Below are 13,751 nucleotides of genomic sequence, written 5' to 3'. Positions count from 1 at the left end.
TTTGTTTCTTTTTATGGCTGAGTAATATTCCATTGTATATATGTGCCACATCTTTCTCCATTCGTCTGTCCATGGACACTTAGGTTGCTTCCATGTCCTGGCTATTGTAAATAGAGCTGCAGTGGACATTGTGGTACATGACCCTTTTGAATTATGGTTTTCTCAGGGTATATGCCCAGTAGTGGGATTGCTGGGTCATATGGTAGTTCTGTTTGTAGTTTTTTAAGGAACCTCCATACTGTTCTCCACAGTGGCTGTATCAATTTACATGCCCAGCAACAGTGCAGGAGGGTTCCCTTTTCTCCACACCCTCTCCAGCATTTACTGTTTGTAGATTTTTTGATGATGCCCATTCTGACTGGTGTGAGGTGATACCTCATTGTAGTTTTGATTTGCATTTCTCTAATGATTGGTGATGTTGAGCATCCTCTCATGTGTTTGTTGGCCATCTGTATATCTTCTTTGGAGAAATGTCTGTTTAGGTCTTCAGCCCATTTTGGGGTTGGATTGTTTTTTTGATGTTGAGCTTCATGAGCTGCTTGTAAATTTTGGCGATGAGTCCTTTGTCAGTTGCTTCATTTGCAAATATTTTCTCTCATTCTGACGGTTGTCTTTTCGTCTTGTTTATGGTTTCCTTTGCTGTGCAAAAGCTTTTAAGTTTCATTAGGTCCCATTTGTTTATTTTTGTTTTTATTTCCATTTCTCTAGGGGACCCAGAACATTTGAACAGCCATATGCAGAAAGAGCCTAAACTAATCTCTCTCACTCTTATAAAAATTAACTCAAATTGGTCATAGACCTAAATGAAAAACCAAAAGTATGAAATTTCTAGAAGAAAACCTTTGTAGGCTTGAGTTAGGCAACGATTTTGTAGGTCACAAACAGTACAAATTGTAAAAAGAATTGATAAACTAGACTTAAAGGTAAAAATCCTACGTTCTTCGAAAGACATTGTTAAGAAAATGAAGGCAAGCCACAGATTTGTAGGATATGTTTGCAAAATACATATCTGATAATTGACTGGTAACCAACGTAGATAAAGAACTCCCAAAACTCAATCATGAGAAAACGACCACTGTGTTTAAACAGAAGCAAAAGATTTGAACAACTACATCACCCAAAACAGATGTGGATGTTGACCGTGTAAAGCCATAGAATAGCAAGCCTTGGTGCTTTGTTCGGGTGACTGGCATTTTGCACGTTAAGAAATGGTTAGAGGTGAACTAGTAATCCCAGGGCGAGAATCAGGTTTCTTAGGCTCGAAGCCCAGATCACACTGGACTAGCGCTTCATCCCCATCTCTTCCCGGGACCTAGGAGACTGCCTCCCACAAGCCAGCGCCCAAAAACTGCTCCGGCTGTGTTTTCACGCCTGTCCTCAGTGTCCCGTTGAACTTGGCACTGTTAAATCACCTTAAGTCAGTGATCGTTAGTTCTCGCTGATTGAGGGAATGTCTTGTGCTGGTTCCTGAGGGTAGAGCAGTGAGCACAGCAGGCATCGGGGGTCTCGGGGCTGCTGGAGGCCCGGGTGGGGGACATGGCAGCGTGGCGGGAGGGGGAGCCACAGCAGAGAGAGCGGGGGGTTTGGGGGAAGGTGACGGGGAGCCGGCGGGCAGCCCCGGCGAGGCTGGAGGACGGCTGGTGGCGTGTGGCCGCAGAGGCCCAGGCGGCCGGCGGGGGCGACCCGAGGCCATTCGCAGGCTCGCCACGCTGTTGTCCAGCTCCGTCACTGGACGTTCAGGTCCATCACGGGGGACACCGAGCGGACTGTGCCCAGCGGGTCTGCACGGGGCTCCAGGGGAGGCCTTGGCTGGCACAGCCTCCACTCCCCACTGTGCTCCGACCGCCTGGCGAGTCTCCACCCTCGGCAGCCGTGCTGTTCATTTTGCTGTAGGGGCGGCATCATGCTTTCAAGACGTGTGTTTGGTCTAATCGCTTAGACGTCCTCAGGAAGAAAATAGAGTCAAACTGCCCATTCCTTAGAAATTTTCCTTCCTCTCATTTCGACGTTCAGTATCACTGGATGTAAGTGACCCCTCAGAGCCTTCTGAAAAGAACACCTCTAGTTTATTTCAGACATACAGAGGGAATGGCCCGAATCCTGACCCGCTTTCCCCCAGCCCCGCTGCACTCCAGGGCCAGGTGGCAAAGCTCGAAGCCGCAGGGGGACCCTCCGGTCGCCGTGGGCGTCGTGGCGGCCTCCACTGAAGTGCCGAGCGCGTGGTGGCCAGTTCGCGTCCCCCCTTCGTGGCTGCTGGCTTATAAGTCTGTTCAGAAATGTTACATTTTACATCACTGGAGAGAATCCTGCCCAGCGCTAAGCACTGACATTAGAAGACTAATGGAAGCGCCCGTCGCGTTGAGTGTGTGAACGCTCTTCTCCTGGTCGGCATTATATAGCGAGCCCTCGACATGCTTACTGACTAGGAACAGCTGTACAGATGCTGGGCCAGGCAGCAGAAGCCCAGCGGACTCCTCTGATACGTCGCTACCCCCAGTGGGTTATGAAACCAAGCGTAAACTACACAATAAACAGGTGTGAGTCACCAAATAGAGAAACTCAGGCCCTGACTGCAGCGGGACCCGGTGAGATGAGAGGGTGTTCGCAGGGAGATACAATTTACAGGTCAGGATGTAATAGTAACCTTTCACTGTGTAAACCGAAAACGAAACTTGGGGTCTTGGGTCATCTGCAGACACAGAGAAGTCGTATAGAAATAGTCTGTGGAGTTTCACGTTCGTTTTACATTTGCACTGGGGTTGCAGAGCTGTTGACTTGCCCCACTCGACGTGCTGGCGTCCAGTGTCTTCTTTTAGCGCTGTAATTTGGAGTGTATCACTGATGCTCTAAATTATGGTACTGCATCCTCGTGGCGTCATGTTAGGATCCCGGCCTGCTTCGGTATCCTAGTAATGCTCTGGAAAGCCAGGGCATGCAGCTTCTAATTCGAGCTCCACGGTGACTCACGGTGTCACATTTAACGCGTTCGTGGCACCCCAGAGCTGACAGGGCCCCTAGAAAGCTGATGTCATCTGCCCTGTAAGCCAGCAGCTGGACTCCGGTGTCAGGAGTATTGACAGGCGTCTCCACTGCTGCTGGCAAACCAGGACTGGGGCTGGGAAGAAGCCGTTTCAGTGGACACTGGCACGGCGGTCAGGAGTCCGGCGGGGCCCGGCCTTCAGAGCCCGCTGCGCTCACGTGTCTCGTGGAGACCCTGGTTGCAGCCTCGTGGACTGGCTGTGACGCCCCGCTGCCGGGCAGTATGGTGGCCACAGCCAGTGTCCCCTTGGGCAGCGGGGCGGGAGCGTCCACCGCGGGCGGCCTTGCTGCGGCCTCAGCCGCTGGGCTGTCGGGCCGTCTGGTGCTGCGTCGGTCTGTCCTCTCCTCTGCTGGAAGCTCCCGTGCGTGAGTGCCGCCCTTCGGGTTGCCCAGCTGCGGGGAGGATGTCCTTCCTTCGGCTCCGCCTTCTCTGTCCAGGGTGGGCTCTCACTCCCAAGCTGGCCTGGCCCACCTGGGCTTAGGGGCTGGGCTCGAGCCGGGGCTATTTGCTGGCGGTTGCTGGACGCGCATCCTGGGCCTGGTCGGCGCAGGGCTCCCTCGAGACGCCAGCTGCAAGTCCGGGGCCCCGGGACCCCCCTCAGCGTGACCCTCACTCCCACTCCTGCTTCTCCGAAGCTGCTGTAACCTGTTTATCACAGGCCGACTCTACCATGTGCACTTTTTAAAATACCAGAACTTTTTATAAGGTGAATTCTGTTGCATTGACTACATATAAAATAAGACAAAATTGTAATTTAAAACCGTATAAAAAAGTATGTCTTTACTATTCTGAAACAGTAGTCCCGCTTGTCTGTTTAGGTCCTTTGCAAAATCCTAGAAAATGTTTGGGAACTAAAGTCACCCTTTCCGGGAGAGGCTGGGTACCATCTGTCCTGGACCCCTTTCAGGGAAGCCATGTGGGAGTGTGTGGGGAGCCCAGCACCAAGGGACCGGCACAGGCGACTTAAAGTGTCGCCCTCGGCTGTGCCCCAGGGCATTCCCGCCCCACGGGGCGCCCCTGCAGCCCCAGAAAGTGTCTCGCGCCGGCTTTTCCTGCCTCGCTGTCTTCGGACGCCCTGTCCACCCGTAGCATGCGGCCCACCCCACAATGTCAGACACTTGACAAGCTTGTCGGGACTTTTCTCCAGTTATATTTGTGGAAAACCTCATTCGTAAAGTGATTCCCGCTCCGCCTAAATGGCTTACGTGAGAAAGGGCGGAGGGTGAAACCCTGACATTGATCATCAATGTGCCAAACGCCCCACGGGTGGGTCAGACCTCAGCGTAACCCTGGGAGGTCGTCACCATCTTATCGACGAGGAGACCGGGGCTTAGGGGTGCAGCCTGTCACCCAGATTCACGGAGCTGGTACACGGCAGCTCGAGGATTCCGAACTGAGCGGTCTCACCTCGGCACCAGAGCTGCTGAGGATCTCGTCAGACGGGAGTTTTCAGGAATGACTAGGAGAGAACAGTAACATCTACACACTAGACAGAATTTAAAATGCTCTTGAATGATATGATTTCTCAGAACCCAGGTCAAACGCTAAAAGCACAGGTGGTGAAAGGAACTGCAGGTGAGGGCGAGGCGCCAGGGTCAGGAGAGGCCCAGAGCCCCCAGGGGGAAGGAGCCACTGCCTGCGGCCGCGGGGTCCTCACCTGCACGGCGGGGGCAGCACATCATGAATTTCTTGCAGTGAAGTTGCTTTTAAAGACAATTTTTTTCTGAAAACGCTTATTGTCATAAAAATTACTATGCATAAGTGGTGAACTTTAAAAATTATCTTTCCACTTAAGATTTTTACGTTTAAATCATAAAGGATTGTAAGTAAGAATACCTTCTATTTTTGAGTCCTTGCCACATGCCAGGGAGCCTCCTCTGATCGTTTCCCCTGTAGAACAGTTTGCAAATACATCTTCCACAGAACAGGCGGGTGAGCCTCAGTACGCAAAGGACCAGGTCACGGGGCTTCCAACTGTCGGAGTTGGGCTTGGCACCCGGGCCTGCCCTCCCCGCAGACGTGCTGGCTGTGGAGCCCCCAGTCGCCAGTTGGTCCGTGATTGAGACACATGAGGGATTCAGGGCATCACTGTCGCGGGCGTCCTCGAGCCCAGCCCCACCTGCTCTCCGAGCCGTCCAGCCCGGCGGGCGCTCCACGTAGATTTTAAACCCTAGCTGTAGGCAGCTGGTAACACAAATCGCAGCACAAGTGTGCCCACCAACGGCCTTTTATCTTAGACGGTAAGACCAAGGCCCTCAGTCTCGCTGCGTATCGCTTCCCTGTAACGAATACTGGACGCGGCCTCAAACAGCAGGGCCTGGATGTGGTCAGTTTCGTCTCTTGGTGGCATCTCGGCGAGCTCACTGACCGCTGGCCTGATGCCCCCTTCCCAGGGAGCGAGTGCCCTCACGTCTCGCTGGTCTCCCACAGGTGGCCCTGGTGCAGTGGACGGAGAGCGTCGGCCTCACTCTGGTCAACAGAGACCTCACGTCCATGCAGCTGAGGACCCCCAGCGGCCAGATCCTGACCTACTGCATCCTGCAGACCTTCCCCTTCACGTCGGAGAGCAAGCGGATGGGGGTCATCGTCAGGGTGCGCTGGCCTCTGTCCCCGAGCTGGGTGCCTGCTCTGGTCACTGTGAGGGCACTGCAGCGGTCTCTTTAGGCTCACTCCAGGGCTTTATGCTCGTCACAGTGTTTTGTAATAATAAAATCCAAACTGATAATTTATGCTGAGAAGCTGGTGTGGCTCTAATAGTCATGATTTAAAACAACTTTCCTAAGACGGCTGAGGCAGAATAAGTAGAAGATGTTCATGAATTTTTGAAATCGGCTCGAGCTGCTTTGTTTCCCACAGCAGTAGCAGCCAGTTTACCTGAAGAATGATTTATGACCGTAACGTTGCTAAAATATACCCCTGTTAAATGTTTTGTAGCGAATACCACAAATACGTCTTGGAAGTTGGCTAAACTAAGAAGCTTATTCACTCAAGCTCTGGAAATTTGAGAGAATTTACCTTGCAGTCCAAGGCGTATATTCATTTACAGATTTTAGTTCAAAACCCTCAGCACAGCATCTTGAGAGCCACAATTATGCTCTCGGTTCCTGGTGGCCTGAGCATCTAGGGAGGACACAGCCCTGCCTAGAAGGTGTCTGAGTAACTCACCCAGGGGAGTGGGTTCACGGAGAATTGCCCTCCTGGTGCGTTCCCGTTAGAGCAGCCCCCCAGTAGCTGCAGCGTGGCCTCAACACGTCTGTGTTCCCTCCCTTCTTGTTACAGGACGAGTCCACGGCAGAGATCACGTTCTATATGAAAGGTGCCGACGTTGCCATGTCCACCGTCGTCCAGTATAATGACTGGCTGGAGGAGGAGGTATGAGCTGTCTCACTTTGTGCAGATGTTTTTACGATACTCAGGGCAGTGACAGAAGCACGGCATCCTTTCTCCGACTCGTAGGTACTTGCTGGTGTCACTGGAGTGAATCAGGATGCCAGGTTTCACACCAGACACTGTCGGTTCATAAAGCAGAGAGGATAGGAGTACTGTAAATTATAAATACTGTACTTTCTGTGTGAACAACTACTGCTTTTGGTTTCTGTGTGAATACGTGTAGATGTGTGCAAGTGGGTCCATATGAAGAATATTTTGTTTGTTTTGGTGAAAAAATAGAAAGCGTCCCTAATCATTCACTAAAATAGTCTGAAACAGTATTGTGCATATAACCAGCGTTATATTTTAACATGATATTTATTTTGTAACCTAAATTATTTACCAGGATATTTTAGTTAGAATTTAATTCCAATACGTACATAGGATTCACTTTAAACGTGGAGATAAGATCCAAATATAACCAATCCTATATTTTCATCAAATTCTCTCTGAACAAATACGATTTGTATTTAGCTTCATGAGATGATTTGTTGTTTACATTTATGTATTTGTAAAAACTTAGATTTCAGAGTAAAACTAAACCGCTGAATTCATGTGTGACCCCCCTTCACTGTGTGCCTGTTGTCGGTGGGGCTCAAGCGTGTCCACCCCCCTTCGGGCCAGGAGTCTGTCTGTCAGTCCAGGGGCCACAGCCCACGTCCACGACGGTATTGGCAATATGAATCAATAGCTCCTTCAGGCACTGGATTTAATCAGGGACATGAATAAATTAAACTCCCTGAAGACCTAGTAAAATGCCATAAAAATTACTTTGGGTCATAATGATGTGCGATTAATTATAAAATCCTTGTTGAATTTATTTAGCTTTATGAGGTCAATCGATAAATGTCTTGCAACAGACAGATAATGTCAGACTGTTTTTCAGATAACTTTATTAAAAATCCTTTGTGCATTTATTTCCAACATTGTAGTTTCTCCCATCGATAAATCTTTCCACACCCTCCCACCGCAGTCTTTGTTGTTAACACTCTTGTCGTGGGGAAAGCCTTTCACTTTATCCAAAGCCAGCAGGTACTCAGAGCCTGAGTTTACAGGGGGCTGTTCTGTGTCACAGAAGCTCCCAAGCTGGATTCTTGGTCATCAACGTGTGTTCCCCAAATACTAAGAAAACAAAACACACCTACGCTGTCCGTCATGCGGCAGAAGGGGCGATTTTGTAAAGCCTGCAGTGCGAGCCCATCCTCTGTGTGGACATGACGCCCGCGAGCCGAGGCGGCGGTGCCTGGGGGGCAGCCCCTTCCTCTCCGCGCAGGCCCCCCTCTTTGCCCCCAGATGTGTGTTTGTTAGAAACGAGACGGAGCTAGGACTGGGGAGCAGGGCGGTATGAAGGGGCACCGTGGCGTCGCCTGCCGGGCCTCAGGATCCGCGGGCCGCGTCGAGTGTGGGGCTGGCGCGCGAGCGGGGACCTCTCTCCGCACACGGCCTGGTGTGTGACAGCGGGCAGCGGATCAGGTCTCCCCGGAGGATTAGAAAGGAACCCCGGAGACTCGGGATGGTTTATCCTGCATACATTAAGTGCAGTGAACGAGCTTTGTCAGAGGAAGGTGCCGTTACCCGGGAACGGGGGCCTCTGCCCTTGAACGGACGGGGCCGGGCGGGATGGACGCGCGTGGAAGTGTGTCCCCGGGCCGGGCGCAAGCCCCCCGGTATCGCTGATTCCGAAGGGCGGCGGTCGGACGCTCCGAGTCCCGGCTCCCTCGGTGGCCGTGACGGCCGACTGCACAGTTCGTGTGGCCGTTGTCTGTGTCGCGCACACGTGCGGCCCGTCCCGCTCCCGTAGTGGGGAGAGAGCCGTGCCCATGGTCCCTCCGCGTCCCACCCGGCGGGCGGTCGGGAGGCGCAGGGACCCCGGGTCGGGTCGGCTGCGTGGCGCGGCGGCGGGGGAGCCGGCCGCTCCCCCCCTCCCGCGGGGATGTGGGTCTGGCGGGATGAGCCAATGGAGCACGTGGCCGTGGCTGCGGGCCGGCCGGGCCGCGTGTGACCTGCCTCTCTCTTCCAGTGCGGCAACATGGCCCGCGAAGGCCTGCGCACCCTCGTGGTGGCCAAGAGGGCGCTGACGGACGAGCAGTACCAGGACTTCGAGGTGAGCGGCCGGCCTCCCGCCGTGGCCGTGGCCTCGGGGAGACGGTGCGCACGGGGGCGGCGCCGCGGGTGTCCCCGCCTCGGCCAGCCCTGCGCGAGTCACAGCACCGCCCGCCTGTCCTCAGAACCGCTACAACCAGGCCAAGCTGAGCATCCACGATAGGACGCTCAAGGTGGCCGCCGTGGTGGAGAGCCTGGAGCGGGAGATGGAGCTGCTGTGCCTGACGGGGGTGGAGGACCAGCTGCAGACGGACGTGCGGCCCACCCTGGAGATGCTGCGCAACGCGGGCCTCAAGGTACCGCGAGGGAGCGGGCGCCCCCTGGAGGTGGTCCCCTGAAACCCGCCGAGGTGGAGGGCGTGAGGGCCTTGGTGAGCGGAGGTCTCTACGCGTCCCGCGGAGCCCCGCTCCGCCCCGGGGGCTGCGCCCGCCCGCCCGTCACCCTGACGCAGCGGCTCTGCTCCCCCTTTCCCGGCGGCCGTCTGTCCTCCTGGCTGCCTTCCCGGCCGCGGGCGCCCTCACGGCAGCCTGAGGCCTGTCCCGGCCCGAGCCGCTCCCCACGGCAGCCTTTTATCCGCGTGGGGAGGTTTGCCCCGTAGACCGCATGGTGCTCCCTGCCTGACCTACTGACCTGCTGTCTTTTTCTAACGGTTTGTCCTCTTCGGGTCCAGGGGACATTAGCACGTTGTGGTGTAAGTTTTAGTTTTCGGGAAACTGCTTTCTTGCCTTACTTACCTGTGCTCTCACTAAAGCTGAAGTTCAGTTACAGATGGCTGAGAAAATGCATTTCAGTGCCGCCTCAAGGACTGAGAATGAAAAAAGTACAGCTTGCTTTTTAAAAGAAATACTTGTGTCTAACTGGAGCAGAGAGAGAGAACTGGAGGGAAATGTCAGAAGGCAAAGCCGTGGCCGGCTTCAAATAACAATACACTCAGCACGTTCTGATGAGGGCACTGTGACGGGCACAGCAAGGGGGCCCCTGCCGTCCAGGCCTCTGGGCGGGGGAGATGTTGGAGCCTCCCCGGCCGTTCAGGGCCGTGGCAGGGGCGGCCGCTGGCATCTGCGTGTGCCGTCCAGGTGCTAGTCAGAGTGGAAGAGAGCGGTTCAGCCTCAGAACGGTGACCCGATCTAAGCCTGTGCGACCAGAAGCTTGCGTGGAGGAACATGATTGACTAGAGGCAGACAGCCTGCTCCTTCCATTGTGGTTTTTCACGAGCTCCCCGTCAGTCTCGCTCTTGGGTGTTGCTGCTGGCTTGTCAGCACAGCCGAGGCCTGCGCGTTTCTTGTGTAAAGATTTGGGTGCTTTGTATCAGCTGCTCGCTAAGCTCTGAAGTCAGTAAGACTTGCTGGGCTTCTGCCCTTTTCCCTTTTCATGCTCCGTCAGGAGAAGCACACTCTTTTGTCCCGTTAGAGTTCAAGGATGTGGTTTCAGCCCGTCCTCTGAGCCTGAGAGGTGGCGCTTGGCCAGGCCACACTTGTCCCTGAGTTATCAGCAGCGGGACTTCTTGTTCTGTGGGGTTAATTGTCCCCAACTTTGTCACGGTGACGTGTCGTTGTCTTAGATCCAGGCTCAGTGAAGTGAATATTAATGTGTAACATAAGTAAAAAACACAAACCCTCAGACACTGAAAAGAGCCGCAGGTAGATTGTGCCAAGCAGAGAACCAGTATACCATGTAAGTTTTTTGTTTCCTGTTCCCAGAAATGCATATTTATGTATGATACATACGATACATCTGAGAAATCAGATGGTAGCAAGAAGTTGCTGCTGTTACGGAAAAGATATATAAACCGTCCTGTTACGTATAAAGTGTCCTGGTTTCGCTCTCTTTTCAGTCTAGGGATACTTACACATACAATATGTGCGTGTGTTTGATATTTTTACGTAAAAGTGGTGTTCGGGAGTTCCCTGGTGGCCTAGTGGTTAGGATTCCGGGCTTTCACCGCCGTGGCCTGAGTTCAATCCCTGGTCTGGGAACTGAGATCCCACAAGCCATGTGGCGTGGCCAAAAAATAATAATAATAATAAATAAAAAGTAAGACAAAAGGGCTAGATTTTTTAAAAATATATTTTTTTAGTGGTGTTATTTGACATGACTTATTTGATACGAAACAACTTTCGGGTTAACTATTGCCCGTTTACCTATTTCGAATCTCAGTTTTCAACCGAAAAACTCACACAAGTGACAAGGAGGATGTCAGGTCCCCCTAACTCTGCAAGCCCTCGGCCTGTGGTCCCTGTTTGCTTGGCCTGCAAGGCCGCGTAGACGTGGCCTTCTGACGTACTCAGGCGTCCTCCTCAGCCCCAGCTGCGAGGCTCCTAATCCCGTCGTTCGCCTGCCTCGGCTCTGCTGCTGCGTCTAAACGTCACTTCGCTCTGTCCTGTCTCAGTTAAGCAAGTTGGCAGAGACTTTTATTGTGATGTAAAGTTCACCGTCTTCACCATTTTTAAGGGCACGGTGCAGTGGCACTAAGTACATGCACACTGTCGTGTACCAACCAGCACCCTCCGCCTGCCTTAACTCTTTATGCTGTAAGACTGAAACTGTCCCCGTGAAATGCTAGCTCCCCTCCCCCAGCCCTGGCACCCTCCATCTCCTTCCTGTCTCTACGAGTCTGACTCCTCTGGGGACCTCATTCAGGTGGAATGATGCGGTGTTTGTCCTTTTGTGACTGGTTTGTTTCTCTCAGCATAGTTGTTGCAGGTGTCAAATCCCCTGCCTTTTTTAATATTCATTGTATGGATGGACCACATTTGGCTTCTCCATCATCCATCCGTGGACTCATGCGTTGCTTCATGTTTGGCTGTTGTCAATAGTGATGCTGAAAACACGGATGTGCAGATATCTTTTCAAGGGCAGACACTTTTCAGAGGTGAACACGTGATAGAGTTGGGGTTCACCAGCTGAAACTGTTTCTTAGATATGGATGCTGACGGGCGATAAACTGGAGACGGCCACGTGCATCGCCAAGAGTTCTCACCTGGTGTCTCGAACGCAGGACACGCACGTTTTCAGGCCGGTAAGTGCACGTCCACGTCACTTGGAATTTTAAATGTTTTGAATTGAAACTTACTGGTTTTGTGAGAATGTATACGCAGTTATCTATTAGTTAATAGATACTATTTTAAAAGAGAAGTAAGTTTCTTACTCAGTTTATAAAAACATGTTAAAAATAGATTTCTATTAGTTACATATATTAAATGTGATCAAAAAGCTGCTTTTGGGCTTCCCTGGTGGCGCAGTGGTTGAGAGTCCGCCTGCCGAGGCAGGGGACACGGGTTCGTGCCCTGGTCCGGGAAGATCCCACATGCCTGGCCCGTGAGCCATGTCCGCTGAGCCTGCGCGTCCGGAGTCTGTGCTCTGCAATGGGAGAGGCCAGAACAGTGAGAGGCCCGCGTACTGCAAAAAAAAAAAAAAAAGCTGCCTTTGGTAGAGTGAAACAAGGTCTAAATTCAAGAGTATTTTTCTGTTGTACTATTAGAATTATTAACGACTAAATATCTATTTTAAAATAGACATACTGCAGTCATTTTCTTTTCAATTTATAAAAGTATATATTGATAAAAGAATTACGTTTGTCTAGTAGTTAGACACAATACATGTGGTCCAGAAGCTGCTTTTGTGAAACAAGCTTTAAATACAAAGTAGAAATGTGTTTTTAATCTACTACCATCTTCAGATTAAATGATCTTCCTCAATTAGATCAAAGAAAATTAATAGAAATGATCGAAATTTGTGTGTTTACTGTATCTACGAGTTACGATGAAATTTGATTCAAACAAAAAATAAAAGTTTCTTGGGTCTTGATTGATGGCAGCTGAACAGACATTGTGTGTCTCTGTTCCAAAGGAAGCCCTTGCACCTACAGAAATAGTGATTTGAATATAATTTACATGTAAATGTAGTTTATTTCGAAGCATCAGAATCACAAATTAGGCCCTGCAGACTTCTATTTGCAATTAAATTATTAATGATTCTGATAAAACTTCAGATCAATTTTTGTTGACTTTGCAGTGTTATAGCCCCACAAATGAAATTTCCACAATAAAACCTACCTATTTAAAGATGAGTCTGGATTGATTAATCTGGACCCATGAAGCTTTTTATTTCAGTCCTGTAATATATCATTTCTTTTATGCCCCATAAAATCTCCACAGAAAGAATGTCAAAAACTAGTATGTTAGTTTCTGAAATATTTTCTTTCAAAAATTAACGATACTTCAAGATTATGACTTGATTTTACTCTTTTCCATCGTTCAATCTTCCAGATAACTCAGTTTGCTTGAACTGATAGAATAAGTTGAAACCCATGGTAGAGACAACAGAAACAGTTTTAGAAAAGCATTTTGTATCACTTGGCATGTTATGAAAAGAGGCGTCTTTAAATGAAGCCTCGATTTTAGGTCATTCCGTCCCTCCCTGCTGTGTGGCCACGAGGAACTCAGCTTCCTCGGGCTGTGATGCTGAGGTGTGTTGACCTGTGACTATGCAGAACGGCATCCCTGGCGTTAACACTCACACACACCCCCACTGCCCTATGAAAGTAGAGAGACTTTCAGTTAACGGTCATCATGCTCTCTTACCCGCGTATACTGAGAAAAGCCAGGTGTCTTCCCCAGCCACGCAAAGGTGCCTGTTAGCTCATGGAGGGCAGTGGTGGGGGGCCGTTTGTCCCTCTTTCTTGACAAGCCAGTTCTTCTGTTCACTTTGTCTTACTGTAATTGTGATACTTGCCCTGCACTTTACAGTGTACGTTTCCTGCCTTGAGTTGTCACACGTTGGAAAGCAGTTCGTATTAAATTAGTAGGTATTTATTCCCATCACTGTAGAAGAAATTTGGAAGAGCAGTTGTTATAGAATTTCCCGTGTCAAGCATGCTCCGGTTTTAGAAGTGTCTAAAGGCCTGGGATCTGTGCATCGGGGCTTGTTTGTCTGTGACTTAAACAGTGTTGTAACTGGGCACTTCTTCCCCTTTCATGGAGGTAACCAGTCGGGGAGAAGCCCATTTGGAACTGAATGCCTTTCGAAGGAAGCATGACTGTGCACTGGTCATATCCGGGGACTCCTTGGAGGTGAGGCTGGGCTCTGACCAAGCAGGTGTCTGTCTGTCTGTCCTTCTCCCTGGAGATGAGGCTGGGCCCTGTCTGTCCGGTGGACCGTGGACTTCCTCAGTCAGATG

The 13,751-nt window shown here is 51.1% G+C and overlaps 1 protein-coding gene across 8 annotated transcripts in view; it reads left to right on the top strand.

The window, feature by feature from the left end:
• ATP9B (ATPase phospholipid transporting 9B (putative)) overlaps positions 1-13,751 on the top strand; it is a 217,153-nt gene that overhangs the window by 183,428 nt on the left and 19,974 nt on the right. For 7 of the 8 annotated variants that reach the window (XM_032654355.1, XM_032654351.1, XM_032654354.1 and 4 more), the window contains 6 exons: positions 5,471-5,632; positions 6,320-6,412; positions 8,490-8,573; positions 8,698-8,868; positions 11,493-11,591; positions 13,555-13,644. In XM_032654355.1, the coding sequence (XP_032510246.1) occupies positions 5,471-5,632; positions 6,320-6,412; positions 8,490-8,573; positions 8,698-8,868; positions 11,493-11,591; positions 13,555-13,644 (699 nt within the window). The remainder of the gene's footprint in view (positions 1-5,470; positions 5,633-6,319; positions 6,413-8,489; positions 8,574-8,697; positions 8,869-11,492; positions 11,592-13,554; positions 13,645-13,751) is intronic. The other variant, XM_032654357.1, reaches the window with a different exon arrangement.

This window comes from Phocoena sinus, chromosome 14 (genome assembly GCF_008692025.1).
Source record: "Phocoena sinus isolate mPhoSin1 chromosome 14, mPhoSin1.pri, whole genome shotgun sequence".
NCBI classification, from domain to species: domain Eukaryota; kingdom Metazoa; phylum Chordata; class Mammalia; order Artiodactyla; family Phocoenidae; genus Phocoena; species Phocoena sinus.
This window is presented reverse-complemented; position numbering and strand designations above follow the sequence as displayed.